Source organism: Citrus clementina, unplaced genomic scaffold (genome assembly GCF_000493195.1).
Source record: "Citrus clementina cultivar Clemenules unplaced genomic scaffold, Citrus_clementina_v1.0 scaffold_2, whole genome shotgun sequence".
NCBI classification, from domain to species: Eukaryota; Viridiplantae; Streptophyta; class Magnoliopsida; order Sapindales; family Rutaceae; genus Citrus; species Citrus x clementina.
Window position 1 is genome coordinate 35600070 of NW_006262688.1, and position 18447 is coordinate 35618516.

The 18447-nt window shown below is 34.5% G+C and overlaps 3 protein-coding genes across 8 annotated transcripts; 2 read left to right on the top strand and 1 right to left on the bottom strand.

Annotated features, from left to right (window-relative positions):
• The first annotated feature begins 473 nt into the window (after positions 1-473).
• On the top strand, positions 474-2027 carry LOC18050696 (chaperonin-like RBCX protein 1, chloroplastic). 3 transcript variants are annotated; one of them, XM_024190564.1, is made up of 7 exons: positions 474-583; positions 682-773; positions 863-957; positions 1161-1278; positions 1386-1402; positions 1485-1547; positions 1631-1913. In XM_024190564.1, exons 2-7 carry the CDS (start codon positions 761-763, stop codon positions 1703-1705), a joined length of 381 nt encoding a protein of 126 aa, XP_024046332.1. In that variant the 5' UTR covers positions 474-583; positions 682-760; the 3' UTR covers positions 1706-1913. The 3 variants fall into 3 exon arrangements, 2 of the variants coding, with proteins under 2 accessions (XP_024046332.1, XP_006449790.1); XR_002907100.1 differs by lacking the exon at positions 474-583 and adding an exon at positions 1954-2027 and having other exon boundaries at positions 591-773; positions 1631-1819; XM_006449727.2 differs by lacking the exon at positions 474-583 and having other exon boundaries at positions 591-773.
• On the bottom strand, positions 2018-7157 carry LOC18050697 (malonyl-CoA decarboxylase, mitochondrial). 3 transcript variants are annotated; one of them, XM_024190562.1, is made up of 16 exons: positions 6847-7157; positions 6696-6754; positions 6518-6608; positions 6312-6423; positions 6040-6229; positions 5575-5719; positions 5392-5482; positions 5027-5085; positions 4851-4928; positions 4490-4573; positions 3910-4091; positions 3608-3736; positions 3350-3422; positions 2947-3032; positions 2544-2610; positions 2018-2403 (listed from the first exon to the last, which is right to left on the bottom strand). In XM_024190562.1, exons 1-16 carry the CDS (start codon positions 6928-6930, stop codon positions 2362-2364), a joined length of 1572 nt encoding a protein of 523 aa, XP_024046330.1. In that variant the 5' UTR covers positions 6931-7157; the 3' UTR covers positions 2018-2361. The 3 variants fall into 3 exon arrangements, with proteins under 3 accessions (XP_024046330.1, XP_006449791.2, XP_024046331.1); XM_006449728.2 differs by having other exon boundaries at positions 2517-2610; positions 6847-7155; XM_024190563.1 differs by lacking the exon at positions 3608-3736 and having other exon boundaries at positions 2517-2610; positions 6847-7156.
• A 4909-nt stretch (positions 7158-12066) lies between these two features.
• Positions 12067-17798, top strand: LOC18050698 (protein STRUBBELIG-RECEPTOR FAMILY 8). 2 transcript variants are annotated; one of them, XM_006449731.2, is made up of 16 exons: positions 12067-12528; positions 12957-13089; positions 13209-13280; positions 13397-13462; positions 13554-13625; positions 13721-13792; positions 14095-14166; positions 14260-14325; positions 14403-14468; positions 14593-14894; positions 15277-15530; positions 16071-16342; positions 16476-16611; positions 16719-16858; positions 16979-17135; positions 17289-17798. In XM_006449731.2, exons 1-16 carry the CDS (start codon positions 12399-12401, stop codon positions 17439-17441), a joined length of 2163 nt encoding a protein of 720 aa, XP_006449794.1. In that variant the 5' UTR covers positions 12067-12398; the 3' UTR covers positions 17442-17798. The 2 variants fall into 2 exon arrangements, with proteins under 2 accessions (XP_006449794.1, XP_024047092.1); XM_024191324.1 differs by lacking the exon at positions 14095-14166.
• Positions 17799-18447: the final 649 nt, after the last annotated feature.

The following is an 18447-nucleotide window of genomic DNA, read 5'->3' on the forward strand; positions in this document are numbered from 1 at the left end:
GGCTGAGTGTGCCAGTTTCTTTTGGTGAAAATTTTAGAAAATACTCCCAAGTCCAAGACTGATAAATTAAATTAGAGTCGGTTATTACGTTTGGCCTGATTTTCTCTTTTTTTGTGAAGGATTATTATTTTAATTTTATGCTATTTAAATTAAATTAATTTGTCGAATTCTAGACGAAACTTAATTAAAAAGCTTTCTGATAATTTATTACTTTTAATGAGGTTTGATGATCTTTTGAAATTATGAATTTTCATTGATTTTAGTATTTGATAGTTTGTGGTACGTATAAATTTTTACGTGAAATTTTGTGATGTGATTAATTATTGTTATTTCAGTAGACACGTGTGCGCTCGCCTCGATCAGTTGATAAAGAAAGAGAATTAAATTTTGACATCGGATTTTTCTTGTAATAGAAACAGTGCAGGGGGTTCCACGCAAGTTGCAAAATTGTTAACAAAACTTGTAGTCACGAAGATATTTTCGGGTGGGAACTGGAGATATTTTTCAATTTTTGGGCTCTAAGTCTCGAGTTGGTATCATCGTCACCACCCCTTTATTAGTTTCCAAACAAACATACTCTGCTGTAATAATCTTTCAGCTCAGTTTCATTCATTTAATATTTTTATCAATGGATACTTCCTCTATCCTCCCACTTCCTCAGCTCTCTTTTCTCTCTCTCAGACTGAACAGAAACAAAGCCTCTTGGCCGTGCAATCTCCAAAGGAGCTCTCGCTCCACTGGTACTATACATTGCCAAAAAATGTATGTCCCTGGTGGGTAGTGGGTAACTCGCTCTTTCTGTACTTATCTGAGAGGGTTTGCGGATAATTGTTATGTTATTACTTAGTTTGCATGTGTGCAGGATTTGGAGAGGCATCACCAGAAGCCAAGGGAGCCAAACACCTCCACAATTTCTTCACTTACATTGCTGTTGGGATCGTCACCGCCCAGCTTCAGGTTCCTATAGCTAAGCTCCTTCCTTTCCCTACCAGATTGTTCTTACAATACATACACTTCCTCTGTCATATGTTAACTTCTCTGGGTAAATGGTAACTGCTCGAGTTTAATTTGCAATTACATGTCACACACATCACACACGATTAATTTGCATGCATTGATTATTTATTATTTCATTATTTAACATTTATTTGCTAGAACAGAGCTATAACCCAGAGGCGTATAAGGAGTTAATGGAATTCTTGGAAAGACACCCCTTGAACGATGGGGACAAGTTCTGCTCCGATTTGATGCGAGAATCTTCAAGGCATAAGGGTTTAGGTAACGAATTATTAAACTCTGAAACCATGATTTAATTTTGAAGATATCTGATTCTATTATACGACTGACATTTGGGTTATACGTATTCATGTTGTCTTGATTTGAAGCTCTGCGAATCTTAGAGGTTAGTAAATTTTACTTGGGCTGGTATCTTACCGGTTAATGTTTATTAGTTAACAAATACTCTGTATGATTCTGTATTGTAGGTGCGATCTGCATATTGTAAACGTGATTTTGAGTGGGATAACTTGAAGCGATTGGCAATTAAGGTCAATATTTCCTTTTCTTGTTGAGTAATTTCCCTCATTCTAATGATTGCTTATCATGCTTATTTATTTTATTTTTGTGGCAGACGGTCGATGAATCCAACACAAGACTTATGCGAGATTATGTCTTGGAAACGAGTCATGTAGAAAAGGAGAAGTAATCTGTTTTTGCTACAGCATTACCTTAGTGTCCGAGGGTGAGCTCCCTTGTTCTGAAACGTAATTCTACATTATACAGAGCAACAAACAGTAGTCCGTTATGCTATACACGACATGTAAGTCTTGTCATTGTGTACTTTTGTATATAAAGTCTCTATGCCTATAATTCTGCCATTGTTGGCATTTTCAAACAATCAAGAGTTCTATGGTTGAATACCTCCGTCGTCACAGCCTTCTGCTTCAACTACAGGCTTTGCAACCACAGAAGCAAATCACGCTGAGTATGAAATTCTGATAACCACATACAACCTTGATGAAGAAAATAAAGGGGAATCAAAATTTATCATATTGTTTCATTTTCCAGTGTATGATTGTACAATATAGCCAACCGATTACCATGTAACGAGCTTGGTGTATCTGTTATAGGCATTTCTTTATTAGAAAATCTCATATTACTAAGACAAAAATATACATAAGAGGAGCATCGCCCCAAATTTCCTCCATCAAATCTTGGACCCATAACAAAGCGTATACTTAATCAAATGAGATTGTTTCCAGCCACCCCCAGGACTGCTTCACATGCTTCAGTCATCAGACACACACACACAGCCCCACACACACAGCCCCACACACACGCACACACCCCCCTCCCTCACATTTATCCTCTTTTATCTGTTGCTGGCTGATGTTCGTACAGAGGCTGGAAACAACCACAATGACAACATCAGAGATGCATTTGCAAGAAAAGAAAGAAAGAAAGAAATAAAATTCCATAAGTCAAGACTTTAGTTTCCTTTTTTCGCAACAAAGTACCTCAACATAGTGACAAACGTCACAAACCTCATCAGATGCATGGATCTGCCCAGTGCTGAAATATGACTGAGCATATTCTTCAATATTTTCCAGCCTGAAGTTCATCATTCAATAGATATCACGTTAAGATTCGAAATTTCTAGCAAACTGAGAACATCCATGCACTTCCAATATGAACAGATGTCATCCAGACATGCACCATCTGCCTCCCCACTCCCCCACCCCCAACAAGGTTTAGAAGGATCACAAGAATTTCTAAGAGTCCCAAGAAATTTTAGGAATTGATTTCACAGAGGTCTTTCGGGTGAAAGCATTAGACCAGTGGTCTAATTCTATTCCAAAGCAACATCTGTGGTCCTTTAGCTTTCCCTGATCATCAGTACACTTTGTTATACCCAAAAAATAGAGTTGGTTTTAAGTGGAATATTACCTGTATGCATAGTTCACCATGATACCTGCGCTTTGATGAAGGCCGTTTTCTGATCGGTCTGCCATCCAATTTATTCTTTCAATCATCTGTTGCACAGAAGAATGATAAACGAAAAGGTTAAAATTATCATAATGTGGATTTTTTCAACTTTGAAACATGCTATCTACCGGTGCCAATCTATTTGCTTTATAAAACTAACGCCAACTTCTTAATGAAAAAATTTATTTGGTTTGGCAAAATATGAAAATAACATATCACGAGGAATATATATAATATCTCACACCTGTGGGAATCAAATCTCTTACAAGACATCAACCCATTTTATTATATGGTATATCCCAAAAACATGACTGCTAAAAAAGATGTGCTTAAGATCTCAACAAATAAAGTTGGCATGACATACAGCTCCATTTTGCAAGTGAAAATTTGCAACAGAATCTAGAGCCTTTCCTCTCTTTTTCTCTTGTAGAAGGTACCTAAATCCAAAAAAAACCAACATCTGTAAAATTTAGTACACTTGAGATCAATTTGACTATTCCTGGTCAAATTTTTGCTGTATTAACAAACTATGAATTTTTTTATCATATTTATAAGTTTTGTGGCCATTATAATTGATTCATGAATTTTACTGAGAAACTACCATTATTGGTATAAAACATACCTAGCGCATAATCGTAACAGAGGGGTTTTTAAAATTGAAAGCAGTGGGGCAGAATTGCTCCACTCATGGTTTTTTGATGTAAGTAAGTTCAACATTCTTTCCATGCCATTTTTACCAGCAACAAACTCCCTGCAACCAGAAACATTATAATGGATGCAAATGCAATCTTATGCCAAAAGTATACAACAGGTAGAAAAATAAAGATGAAAAATAGACCCTGTGAAGCTCACCAGAATTGCCACAGCTTTGTATGCACCATCTAATTTAAACGCATGATAAAGTATTAACTGTACAAGGCTTACTCTGATAAATCCATTAGAGCTTTTTCCTCCTCCGGTTCAAGTATGTTCTCTCGGAAAGCAGAACCAGATCTATCTGCTGATGATTGTGAGATGTCATTTACTTCAGCAAGTTTTGATTGCGATGCCAACTTTGATAAAAGCCACTGGATAAATCCTGGTATTGGGCTAATTGTTGCAAAAGTCTTTATAGAAAAATAAGAAGAAAATGCCAGTCAGAACCAGCAGAAGTAAGGCTTAGATTGATGTATGATAAATGATGCATATGTGAGAGAGCAGCAGCCTACAATACTTGGATAACAAATCTAGTGCCTCTAAATTTCACTAGAACTTGAAGTGCATTCAACTTTTATTTACGGAAAACTAAGAAACTTGTCAAGAAGTTTCTATGTCATGTGAGCCTTGCTCTCTATTGGAACATGACAAAAAAATAACTTCACAGCACAAGGTTCCTCCCCCCTCCCGCCCCGGAATAGGCCAATTAATGCACTACACGATATATGAAGGAATGAATTCCAGAGCTCAAGAGGTATTTTGTTTAAAGTGGGAAGCAGCCTCTTCAAGATCATATATAACAACTTACAGAAATATGTGGCATATCTCTTTTCACCAAGGTGATTACACGTTTAATTAAAAACTTTCCTAGATTGATCCCTGCCAAACCACGCTGCAAAAATTCAGAAGTACGCAGTTAGAATTTCCAAAGTTTGTATCCCAAAATATTAAAAATGGATTTCTGGGTATTATTACCACACAACATATAAAAGAATGCAGAGAGGAACAAGTAACACAATTATGTCAACTAATAAATTAAAACTGAACTAATCTTTAGAATCCAATGGTGCAATTTACAATCGTAAGATCAAGAAGATCTAGATTTGAGAAACACTTTATATTTGATAAGTGATTGTGTCCATCTTAAATGAGAACAGATCTAATTTTACCTGAGTTGAAGATATAGAATAAAATAATGCACATGTTGCCTCACATTCAGGTATGGGAGGATCATCCCATAAAACTTCCTGCCATAAATTACAAAAATGTTAAACAATATATTTTCACCATATACATATATATATATAATGATGATTTAGATTGATGCATGAAAGAAACAATGAACTTGTATTGTCTGAGCCACATTCTTCAACAGCGCAACTTCAATAAAAATAAGGGGTTCACCTGGAAATTCAACCAAAGATAATCAGATGTCTCCACTAAGCAAAAAGATTTACAAGCTCACAAGTTGAAATGCAGACCATTAATAACAACATACATCAATTCCATTGTGGATATACCAATTTGCTATCCAAAATATGCTTTCTAACTATTTAGTATGATAGTTAAAAAAAAAACTGGATTTACTACTAATGAAATAAGCATCATCTATCTCTGATTCTATACTGCTAAGCACTGACCAAATTGATCCAAAGATATTTACAAAAGTTAAATACTATCTCCATGCAAACAATGGAGAGAATAACTAACCAGGAATTGCTGCATGTAAATACCCAAAACAACGACGACCAACTCCCAGCCTTCTCTTTAGATCTAGAAGATTGCTGATTGGATGGACAGCCTACCCAACAAGACTACTATTAGAATATACAAACAAAATTATTATCCAAAACTAAAGTCTACGAACATAGACGGACGGGAAGAGGAAAATACTTCATAAGCCACAATTTTCTCCAGCAAAGAAGCAGGGTCATCCCATGTAATCTGGTGAAGTTCTAATGCAGCAGGACTCAGCCATGTACCAAGTTTCTCCTTTAGATAGGAGTCCAGAGCTCGCAAAGATGCAATATTCTCCTCTCTGAAATGTTACAAGAGAAGCACTTCATGAAACTTTTAACTTCTTCTGAAGATTTTCCAGTAGATGAATTAAGGTACATAATTTGAAAAAATAAAAAGTAATATAAAATAAAAATTAGAAATTTTTTATAAAAACTAAAAATGCAACAATTTTTGAAATCCAAGAGAGCAGCAACCACACTTAAGCCAAAGTCATAAGACTCATAACCATTTTTTACATTTATTTCCTATAGCATTATTTAAGACCCCATAAAATTACAAGAAACCAACTTCCTCAATAACACAAAAAAATTATTTATGCAATAAAGACGATAACCTTACGCGAGAATAGACAAAATATCAGCTCGAAGACTGGTTAAAACCTTCAATCCTCCAGGATGCATATTGAGTCGCTCAAAGAGACCTTCATACATTGGCTTAAGTGCATGTCTCAAGTTTCGCTCAATCCGGTAAAATGAACCTAGCACACCATCCTCTTCATGACCAGCTGACTGCGCCTCCTCGCCCAGCACTAGAAACTTCTAAAAGACTCAATCAATTTCACAAAAAAGCTCAAATATATACATAATATATTTCCCAAAGGAAAGACTCACCTCCAAGATATTGCTTTATCAATTCACAAACTTGAGTTCGATTAAGATCATACTCTTTGGCTAGTACAAGTAATAATCTCCTGCGATTCTCATAACAAAGGCTAAAATATCCCTGCATCACAGATTCACTGTAAATGCTAACAAAAACATATATAATATAGACACCTTAAAAATTAATGAATTATTAAATACAATTTGAATTTCACCTCAGAGAAATCGTTAAGCACAGTATCTATAACTTCAGTTTTATTCATTGATATTGCCGAGTGCATTGAATCGCGCACGTGCTCAAAATCTCTGGAAGATAATGATAAATTAATTTAAAAGACAGAGAGAGAGACTTTCGAAACTAACATAAAACATAAACTGTAAATATCATCAGACTTCTGCGGTTTGTTTGCATTATCAGAAGAAGGCTGCATGGCCCGTGCCCCAGATCGATTCTGCGTAATCAAAGTTTTAATTAATTAAAATAAACAATGATTAATTTGAAAATTAAAAGAAAAAAGGAGAAATTCGGAGTAAAAGCAGTTACAGGAAGAGGAGAGAAAGCAAGTTTGGTAGAATTGTTAGGTCTCATTCTGGCTCGCAGCAGGACCGCTAAGCTTCTCTTGTTCATATTAGTTATACATAGGAACGTTAAATATGCTTCAAAATGAAGTGAAGAAACTGGCAAGTGGCTCTCCAGTTGTCTCTGTCTGCTGACGACGCATCGTTTTCCAGCTTTTTCTCGCGCGGAAGTGTTGAGTAACTGAATTGAACCGCCAGGAAAGCCAAGGAAGGTGTCTGGTTCTGAATTCGATCCTCGTCACGATATTGTTACGCTTCCTTGGTCACCGAAAATGAATCGATCTTCTCGGTCCATCTCAGCCCAATAGGCCCAAGACGAGAGATTTGGCAGATAAAAGAACAATTTTTTTTTTTTTATTTTAAAGAAACGAATACAAAATTTTAAATAGCAACACAATATTCCTAAAAGCTGAGCTTTTAGCGGCCCCCTGAATTCCACTGTAACACGTTCCTTTTGAGTTTTGTCTTCTGAAATACCCCTAGTTTAATATATATAAAATATAAATTAAAATTAACAAACTTTCCGTCAAATTTCACCCTAAAAATACATTTAAATTCTAAAATCTTAAATTATTTTTCTCATAGTTTATATCCCTATAACTCTAAATTTGTTTACTTTTTTTTTAAAAATAAATTATTTTTTAAATTAAATTTAAAAGTATAAATATAAGTTGTGAAGTGGGGTTGGTCTAAAAAGTTTATCAAAAGAGATATCTATATAAGTATTTACTTGAAAATTAAAAAAAAAAAAAAAGAAGAAGAGAGGGTTTCATGAGTAATTTTGAGGGGTGTCAAAAGTCTTGCTTAATTCTACTTGAGGCTTTTTAGAAATGTCCGATTGATGCGCATAATACAATAATAACATACGTCTTTGGGCTGCACGGTTTCTGTTCAGCTTCGGTTCAAATTCTTTGGTTTTACTTCTCTAACTCCTTTTCCATGTTATATCTTCAACATCACAGGACAATTTCTTCGATGGAAATGTTGTTGTTCTTTTTCAATTATTGCAATTCCCATAAACATTTATGCGATTTCTACTGTTTTGATTGCTCTTAAATGTGTATTTTTGGTGGTATAGATGATGACATTTCATTAATTTATTAACTTTTCAGTCCTTAATATTTCTTGCTTCAATACTTATTTTATTTTACAAATCCGTTATGAGAAATTTTATAATATATCAAAAGTATTACATCCATTTAATACATGTATATGTACATTAATTAAATACAACTATTAATTATATAATAATTTCTAAAATAAACACAGATTTCACACAAGTCCGTTTCAATGATCACAAATACTTCATTATACATTTTCTTTTTTCTTTTTCCCCCTCTTCAGTCAACTTTTAGGTATTGAGAAGCAAGTTGCTGAGTCGACAGAAATAATTGGCTTAGTGCATATATTACTTTTAATTCAAGAAAATGACAAAGACAATGTGGGTGTATGACAACTAGACGATTCCTTGCCTCCTTCACTCTCTTAGTAAAAAATTTGAACATCGAAATTCGTTGTTTCCTCGTTCGCCATCCTTGCTGATTCAACACTCCACTTCTCAGTACTCGTCGTGCTTTAGATACTTCCACCCTGAACTTAGAACCAGCACCAGCACCAACACTTGCCACTTTATCTCCTAATTTGGCCAACCTCGAAACCTTGATTCCCTCGATCTAAATCAGATGCTCAAATTAATTGCTAAACCTTTCCAAATAAAATTTTTGAAACTTTGTTAGCCCAATTTGGTAATACTATATCTTTTAAAATAATTATTATTAACTATGTTATAGAAATAATTAACCGGAAAAGAATCAACTAAATGCTTAGTAAAATTTATTTTTAAAAGTAATGTGAGTTTTAAAAACAATTATATATATTTAGTAAATCTAGTTGTTAAACTATTGTAAAAATAAAACTGATTGAATTGGATCTAATATTAAATAAATTTTATTTGACACGTTTATAAACATGAATAGAAATATTTTTTTTATTATGTGTATATAATAATTGATAATCAAAATAAATATTTTACATTGTTTATTTTAGTTTTTGTTTTGTTATCTCAAGTATAATTGGTAATAATAATAATAATAATAATCTCTTTAAAGTTAATGATCTTATTTACTAATTGAAAAGGATAATTTTAGATTTTTATAATAGATAGGAGGATATATATGAAATTATATTACATATAAAAATGATTCTCAAAATTAAATTTTGAAAAGTTATTATTTTCTTATTTTTCAAAATCTGAAGTAAGGTAATGTAACAATAGTAATCAAAATCTGAAGTAAGGTAAGTAATTATCTTTCAAAATCAAAAGTAATCTCTCTTAAATGAACTCTTAGTATAATGTAACAATTTTTTTTTCATTTATTTATGAAGAGAGAACGTCGAAGGTCTCCATGTACATTATTTTAAATTGCCTCTCATTTTCAACATCTTTGACCATCGCAACTTTGGTCCATGTCAACCCATTTACTACTGCTGATACACACAACTGAGCCATGATTCTCCAATTGATTAAACTGCAAATAATATCTAAAACATCCTTCAGCTAGTGAGTCACAATCAAGAAAATCCATTGAAAGCACAAAGCTTCATATAATTATATTAGTCAGAATTCAAGAACACCGTTATTCAAATAAAATAAAAAAAGAACACCGTTATTATTTAGTTTAATTGCGGCCTTAATTTTGAGCAAGAAGATCAAAACACAGTTGCCTCTTGCCTGTCACCACAGGCTGTGGAACTGTGAGTTTAATGCTGATTAAAAAGCATGGTTAACGGACAGATAAGTAGGCCAACGCCATAGATTGGTGACCAAATAATTAACAGAACTGGTCAAATGATGAGACATGAGAGCTGCAACCACCGTACGATTGGGTCCCATCTTTCTTAGTTTCTCGGTTCCCTGATTTATCTTGCTCACCGATCATCATCCCCAATCAGCAGCCTCCTGTTTCAATTCTGTGAATTCATGTCCGTTGTTCGTCAATGGCTACAATATCCCCTTTCCTTTTTAAGATGCACATAGAGAGGAATGATTTTGTAAATCATCATCGAAAATCTAGTATCTACGTACTACTTGCAACGAAAATTCCAATAATTATAAGTTACAATTGGAACCGATACCAATAATATGCTTACTTTGATAATTATAACACGTAATTGAAATTGATTTAAATGTTTTTTTTAATTCTTGTGAATGTGAACGATTAGATGTATGGACGCCAGTAGGCAGTGGCCCGTGGTCAATGATTTTGTTCATTGTATTTTTTATATGGGTTGAAGGAATCTAAGACAGATCACGGGCATAACGATAGCTTTTCCGTCCATGGAAAGGGAGAGGTCATCATCGGTCATCTTAATTTATTTATATACTAATAATATAATGTAACTTTCTTAAATTTGTTGAGCTGAAAAGATACCACTTTATTTAGGGAGACCGCGAGTTTCACTCATATTAAAATAGTGAATAAGTCATTTTATAGTACTGTTTTTATTTTTAAATAAACTTTTATTTATATTTATTATTCGTTAAATAAATCATATACACAGAAATTAAAATAAAATAATTTAAATATTAAAGATAAAAAAATATAAGTTCCAGTGTGAATAAAAAAAGTAATAAAAGTATATTTTTATTATACTTTTTATATTTTTAATTTTTTATAATAAATATATATTTTGTATTCTTAAGATAAAATGCCAAACAAATAACTCATTTATCCTAATTTTTCTTTAAATTTTTTATGTCAAAAAAATTATTGATTGTCATAAAAATAATAATAGGAAGATAAGTAGTTTACATTTATTTACGAGATATTAACAATTTTTCCTTTATTTATTTCCAAAGGTTATTCCTCTTTTTGGGGACATAAATTACATATTATATATATATATTAGGTGTGTGGTATTAAATTCATTAACATATAATGTCATTTTCGGCCGACGAACCGACATGGCAGCGTAAGTCATTTTGACGTTGTGAGAATACACGACCTTTTCTGGTAATATATCTTTTTTGGGGCCATGTGTTTTATAATAACCAAAATAATTTTCTACAAGTACTTTGTAATAAAGCATTTTGTTTTCACTTCCAAAAGTCAAGTTTCAAAGTTGAAGTCCCCACACAGTTCGCAAGTGGACATTTTAGTCATTTTCACAAATTCCATAAATGCTAGTCCCAATCTGTCTGCCAGAGCCCAGAGCTCAGTTTCAGCCTCCGGGCCTCAGATACGGCGCCCCTTTTGATTTCTCCTCGCACCAGCACAAAAGGCGGAGGATCAATGATATCAGCGCAATAATAACCCACTTGGGAGGGTATCTGTGACTTTTCACCAAAATCCGTTGTTGTCAAATGTCAATACTCGCGTAATCGTTTTGTTACACCAAGCAGGTTTCGATCCGCTGCGATAGTTTCGGATGCTGGTAATCGCACTCCTAGTCCTGGTCAAACTCACCTCAGTTAGCCAATCAGAAAATTTAGGCTCACCATGCAACTTCAAAATCAGAAAAATTATTTTACACATTTTAAAACAAGTTATTGATCCTATTGTTGATTTATTATTTGCAATACTAAAATTATTTTGATTTAAAAAATAAATTTTATAATTATAGTGCAAAATACGCTACATAATTCTTTCGTAATATAACATATATACACATTTTAAAATATGAATTTAAGAATAAATAAAATTATTTAATTATTATAATATAATAAAATATAACTAACCAATGTGATATAATTTTATATTCATATTATAGAATACACATACTTTTACACTCTATAAAATCTCATATATTTTTTTTTCATACAAAATTCAACATAATCGTGTACTAACATTTTTTATTAAACAACTCGAATATTTTACATCTATGAAATTATAAGATAAGTTTATTTTGGTTGAAAAGAAATTGAAATCTCTTAATTTACGTTACTATTTATTTTTTAAAAATATCTTATCATCAAACGTACAAGACTACAAGTATTATTAAAAATAAAATGTATGTACGAGAAAAAATTCATAATATAGAGTAGCGACGTGGAGAAAGTGTTAACGAAGTGTAAGAAAAGGAAATGCAATCGAATGTAGGAGATCGCGATAAAGTAAGAAAAAGACCGGGCTGAGTACTGAAAAGTGTCAATTTATACCAACTCCGGGCCAATCTTTCCATTCTACGGTTTGTTTTCTTCCGTCGAAATGTTTTTATTATTTATTTTATAGGATAAAACCTCAATCTCCTGTTTTCGCCGACAACAAAGCAAATGAGCAAGAATCAAACACTCTCTCTTCATTACTACTCTCAAGCTTCGAATCTTTCCTCTTTTTTCTTTAACACCAACGGCCAACAGCAATGCCTCTCAACAACTTCTACTTGCCCCCTATCCCTAACCTCAGCTTCTTCTTCTCTTTCGAATCCACGTTACTCTACCATGTACTTCGCCACGCCTGATCCTCACCTCTCTCAACACTGAACTGAACTCCTCAAACGACCAGAACCATAACCACAATGGCTGTTCAATACACCGCCGTTTTTCCCCTCCCCTTTTCCGCATCTCGTTTGCTCGCTGCCTTCGTGTTGATCCTGTCGATCTTCTTAACTCTGTCTCTTGTTCAATGCACTACTGATTCTTCTGACGGTATTTGATTTTTTTTTTTACTTTTTCTTAAATTATTTGATCGGATTTTTCTTTTAGTCTTTGTTTGCTTCTTTTTTTTTTTGTTTTTGTTTTTGTGTTTCATTGATCGCTTTAGTTATGTGATGGTGATCGGTATGAGCTAAAGCCAAAAAATGAGCTTTGACTTTGGTTAAGTTTTATTTGTCATTTAGATTTCTGTTTAAAGTTTAATCCTTTTATGTTCTGTTTAGTTCCGGCTAAATGTAGGAAACTAAGGTTTAATGAAGTTTGAGCCTTTTTTTCTGTTTAATGTTTTATTTGTTTTTGTGTGTGTGTTTTTTTTCCTTCAGAAAAAAAATCAACTTGGGGTCTTAAAGAATGACGAAAACATATTGAATAACAGTTTTTCTTATAAAATAAATGGTTAGTTTTATTTATTTATTTTGCAGTTCTAGCACTTCAAGTATTGTACACTTCGCTAAACAGTCCTTCAGTGCTAACTAATTGGAAAGGCAATGGAGGTGATCCGTGTGGAGAGTCGTGGAAAGGGGTAGCTTGTGAGGGATCAGCTGTCGTTTCCATGTATGTATGAATAAATTTTAACCAAAAAAAAACGCTGCCTTCTAATTTTTTGAAGTTTCTATTGTGATTTAATAAGCTTTTGATGTGCTAATGATTCTTATTTGTTATTTTTGTAACAGTGACGTTTCTGGGTTAGGACTCAATGGAACAATGGGATACCTGCTTTCAGATCTTCTGTCATTGAGAAAATTGTGAGCTTTTCTTTTTCCTTCCCTTCATTGGCTGTATGGAATGATATTGGTTTTGCTTGCTATTGATTAATAACTTAATAAGTTGCTAATTTTATTTGAGTATTCACTTTTTGTAGTGATTTGAGTGGCAACGGCATTCATGACACGATCCCATATCAATTACCACCAAATCTTACCAGCCTGTAATGTTTCTAATGGTTACTGATATATTTTTATTTTTTGAATTTGTTTTGGACTTGTTTGATGCCCTGATTCTTCTGCATCGTTATGCAGAAATCTTGCAAGCAACAACTTTAGTGGGAATCTTCCTTATTCTATTGCTAGCATGGTCTCACTCTCTTATTTGTAAGTGGGTTTTCTTGAATGATATGAAATTGGTTGGCATTCAGTTGCAGTTTTGAATGTTTCTTATTGCCTAATTGAACAATCCCATGGTTTAGGAATGTTAGCCGTAATTGGCTTACCCAGTCAATCGGAGACATTTTTGGTACTCTTGCTTGCCTCGCAACCTTGTAAGACATCTAACTTCAATACAAATCTGTCGTCATTATTTTTTCAGCCTTGATTTCGATAGCATATTAGGCTATGGCTGTCAAAATAAATCATTGAAGATTGGTTCGATATGCTGTTTGTACATGGAGCATTGTACTTCATGCTCAAAAATGCACGCTTTGACTTATTTCACTTGTAAACACCCACTAAGATAATCTGCAATTTTTTTTCTTTTAATAAATTGCACCTGTTGGTTATTTCTTGCATTTAACGCTTTTCCTAAATGCATTGCACACTTTTTTGGTCTTGCTTCATGATGCAGGGACCTCTCTTTCAACAATTTTTCTGGAGATCTTCCGAATTCATTTATTTCATTGTCCAATATTTCTTCGCTGTGAGTAAAGTTTTCCTTTCTTTCAAGGGGAAAAGTGGCTGCAATATTTTTGAATTTCTACATGAGTGCTAATGATCTCTGAATTTGCGGCAGCTATCTGCAGAACAATCAATTGACTGGTTCTCTTAATGTCTTTTCGGGATTGCCTTTGACTACTCTGTAAGTTATTATTTTACAGTTGAAGTTGGTACTGTATTATCTTTCCATCTTTTCTTATCTCACCCCCCGTCCAACAGAAATGTGGCAAACAATCATTTAAGTGGTTGGATACCTCGGGAACTCATTTCAATCCGGACATTTATGTAAGCTTTTGCTAATTATGTTTCTTTTGCGCTGATTATTTCCTCTCTCTTAGTCTTTCTCTTACATTTAGGAAATATTTACGCTGTAGCATCATGATTAACTTAGTTGTTGAAAATAAATTAGATATGACGGAAATTCTTTCGACAATGGTCCTGCTCCACCACCTCCGCCATCTACTGCACCTCCTTCTGGAAGATCTCACAATAATCGAAGTCATCGACAAGGCTCACATTCACCTTCAGGCAGCCAGTCATCCAGTTCAGACAAGGAATTGTCAGCTGGAGCTATTGTCGGCATAGTTCTGGGTGCTGTGTTTTTGGTTGCGCTGGCGCTACTTGCCCTTTATTTTTGCATTTGGAAGAATAGAACAAAAGTAAGTGGTGCAAGGAGTTCTGCGGGAAGTCTCCCTGTCAGCACAAATAACAGTAGGTTTTCTTTTCCCTATTTTTTGTTTCCCTCTCCTGAAATATTGCCTTCCTTTTTCTAGTTTGATTCTTTGGCTATATATACTTTTTTACAATATCTAGTTATGTATGGTTCAAATATCTATAATTTCTTTATTGGAGTTGTATACAATAATTTGTAAGAGTTTCCTGAGCATGACAAATTTCTTCTTGTATGATTTAAATCGGTGATGTATATTTGTGCAATTTAGTTAGCTGCACTACCTAAATTAATTGCTCTGTAAAATTTATAATTTCTGCTTCATGTGGTTGCTTTGAACTGCAGTTGTTAAGAAATTGGAGCTTGCAGCTCTTTTGCCACAATCCTGACTGTTTGGCTTTGGAATCTACTTTCTTTTTGCAGTGAATACCGAGATGCATGAGCAGCGGGTAAAAAGTGTAGCCGCTGTCACTGATCTGACACCTCCACCTGCAGAAAAGTTGGTGATTGAGAGGGTGGCAAAAAGTGGATCCTTAAAGAAAATAAAGTCACCTATAACTGCTACTTCATATACCGTTGCTTCTCTCCAAACAGCTACAAATAGCTTTAGTCAAGAATTTCTTATTGGTGAAGGTTCACTCGGTCGTGTTTACAGAGCAGAGTTTGCTAATGGGAAGGTAATATATTGCTTGCGAAATTAATTATTTTCCCACGGACCATAATAATTAGACAGGGGTGCAAAAGTTTTTGTTTGTGATTGCAATCTCCACTCAGGAGTTGCTTCTGCAGTGGAAATCGGGTGGTTTCCTTCAACATACACCTCTCGCCTATTATTAGTTTCTGGTGATATTTCATGTGTTTATGATATCTATTTAACAGTTTAGTTAGCATCTGTCATTACCATCAATATACTGTGTGTGAAATTAATTATTTTCCCATGTACCATAATGATTAGACGGGTGCAAAAGTTTTTGTTAGTGATTGAGATCTCCACTCAGGAGTTGCTTCTGCAGTGGGAATCGGGTGGTTTCCTTCAACATATACCTCTCGCCTATTATTAATTTCTGGTGATATATCATGTGATTACAATATCTATTTAACAGTTTAGTTTAGCTTCTGGCAGTACCATCACATCATGTCTTTTGATGATTTCTTACTGTCATGTTCCATATATATTACGGTATTGATCTAGTCATTTTGTGTTTGGCTTGAACTAGATCATGGCAGTTAAGAAGATCGACAATGCAGCATTGTCATTACAGGAGGAAGATAACTTTCTGGAAGCTGTTTCTAATATGTCACGCTTAAGGCACCCAAACATTGTTACACTGGCTGGATATTGTGCAGAGCATGGCCAGCGTCTTCTGGTTTATGAATATGTTGGAAATGGTAGCCTCCATGATATGCTGCACTTTGCTGATGATAGCAGCAAGAACCTGACTTGGAATGCACGTGTTCGAGTGGCACTAGGCACTGCCCGGGCTTTAGAGTATGTTACATGTGTATGACATTTTAAGTCTCTCTCTCTCTCTCTCCCTCTCCCTCTCTCGTTCTGCTACACTAAAGGATCTATGGTTGGTTTGAGGTGCATTTCCTTACTAAACAACAGCTTTGTCTATCAGGTACTTGCATGAAGTGTGCTTGCCTTCTGTTGTACATAGAAATTTCAAGTCGGCAAACATTTTACTTGATGATGAGCTCAATCCCCACTTGTCAGATTGTGGTTTGGCTGCTCTAACACCAAACACTGAGAGACAGGTGATAACTGGAACAAGCTAACAATTTCATATTTTGGGGACTTGCTTTTCCTTTATCTTTTTGCCATAGTTTAGTTTGACAAGCTCCGTTCTCTTCACATTTGACAGGTTTCAACACAGATGGTTGGTGCATTTGGTTACAGTGCTCCTGAATTTGCCTTGTCCGGAATATACACAGTAAAAAGCGATGTGTACAGTTTTGGAGTAGTTATGTTAGAGCTTTTGACTGGTCGGAAGCCACTGGACAGGTAAACAATGTACTATTTTATTTTGTATTTTCGCCCTTTGAATTGTTATAATGCTGTTTGCATTTCTGGAAGTTGGTTTACATGTGTGGTGTTGCGATTCTTGTTTTCCCTGTTGTTTAGTTCAAGGCCAAGATCAGAGCAGTCACTTGTGAGATGGGCTACTCCGCAGCTACATGATATAGATGCGTTGGCCAAAATGGTTGATCCTGCCTTGAACGGCATGTATCCTGCAAAGTCTCTGTCACGTTTTGCCGACATTATTGCTCTCTGTGTTCAGGTGAACCCTTTATTGAGCTTAGCTTTTAAGGCATCAAGCTTTTGGAATAAAATATGTCTTATAGTTGTAACGGAGGAGATATGTAAAACTAAAAAAGAAGAGACTTTTATGCTATTAAGGAATGTTCATCTAAATTTTGTTTATTCTTTGTAGCCGGAACCCGAGTTTCGACCTCCCATGTCTGAAGTTGTGCAAGCACTGGTACGGTTAGTACAAAGGGCAAGTGTAGTGAAAAGGCGGTCCAGCGATGAATCAGGATTTTCCTATAGGACCCCAGATCACGAGGCTATTGACACGCCATTTTAACTGTAGCTACCGTGTTGAAGTTGAAAGCAAACTTTGCAACTTTGAACACACAATGGCAGTGTGTGGAGAGATTTGAAGAACCCAGATTAAGCGGAAAAGATGCTAAAAGGTTTCAGAGGCAGATCGAAAAGATATGTAATTATGCCCCATACATTCAACTACAATTTTCGACTTACAATGCAAATTAAGGTATATAATTATATTTAGCTGGAAAGGCTGCTCGATGTTGTAATTTAAATTTTTCTTCGGATATCTCGATGTAACATTCAAGATGTTTGCGGCATAATAATAAATTTCCATGACTTCCTAATATGTGAAATACGGCAACTTCTTTTGCCTTTCGGCTTGGGGCGAATTCCCCACACTGAATTTTCATTTGCATGCTTTTCTCGAGAAGGCCAAACTTGCAGAACTTGCCCGTTTTTCAGACATTGCCAGCTAACCGGCATGTGTGCACTGTTTGGATTCGGATATTAAAGGTGGACAGCTAGGCAACAACTCCATGAAGACAAAACACGTGTGAAAGTGAGAGAGCCCGGTATGGGACAGATTGTAAAACAAAATGTGAACATTAAGACGTCGGTGACCTGTTCCGCGTGCGCCTATTATTTTTTTTTAATTTATATAAAAAAAATTTGTTCGTTAACTGGGTAAAGAAAGCTGAAATTAGACTGAAAGGAAAATTCTATAATTTTATTGTGGAATTATAAAGCAACAGGCGGTGAGAAATTTTTGATGTTTTTGTTGATTGATGATTTATACTTAGTACCATTTGATATACGATTTATGGTTACTCTTATGTTGAAATATTAATATAAAATTAGATTAAAACATATTGGAAACGTGTGTAAATGTGAGGTCGATTGATCACCTACTCTCTCTCTCTCTCTTTTTTCATAATATAGCAAATAACAAGTATTTTCAAACTGAAGGGATGATAGAGAAATTGATTGTGGGATTTAAATTGAAAGGACTTAAGCGAAATGGGATCTGAAACTATCAACCC

Bases quoted from the DNA above. Each gene is read 5' to 3' on its own strand.
- LOC18050698 (XM_006449731.2), top strand. From the start codon at position 12,399: ATGGCTGTTCAATACACCGCCGTTTTTCCCCTCCCCTTTTCCGCATCT. The intron at 13,626-13,720 runs GTAAGTGGGTTT...CCCATGGTTTAG, and splicing joins ATGGTCTCACTCTCTTATTT to GAATGTTAGCCGTAATTGGC. The intron at 14,326-14,402 runs GTAAGTTATTAT...CCCGTCCAACAG, and splicing joins GGATTGCCTTTGACTACTCT to AAATGTGGCAAACAATCATT.
- LOC18050697 (XM_006449728.2), bottom strand. From the start codon at position 6,930: ATGAACAAGAGAAGCTTAGCGGTCCTGCTGCGAGCCAGAATGAGACCT. The intron at 6,755-6,846 runs GTAACTGCTTTT...TTGATTACGCAG, and splicing joins TTGCTTTCTCTCCTCTTCCT to AATCGATCTGGGGCACGGGC. The intron at 3,737-3,909 runs GTAAGCCTTGTA...TTCTGGTTGCAG, and splicing joins GCTCTAATGGATTTATCAGA to GGAGTTTGTTGCTGGTAAAA.
- LOC18050696 (XM_006449727.2), top strand. From the start codon at position 629: ATGGATACTTCCTCTATCCTCCCACTTCCTCAGCTCTCTTTTCTCTCT. The intron at 774-862 runs GTGGGTAGTGGG...GCATGTGTGCAG, and splicing joins CCAAAAAATGTATGTCCCTG to GATTTGGAGAGGCATCACCA. The intron at 958-1,160 runs GTTCCTATAGCT...TTGCTAGAACAG, and splicing joins TCGTCACCGCCCAGCTTCAG to AGCTATAACCCAGAGGCGTA.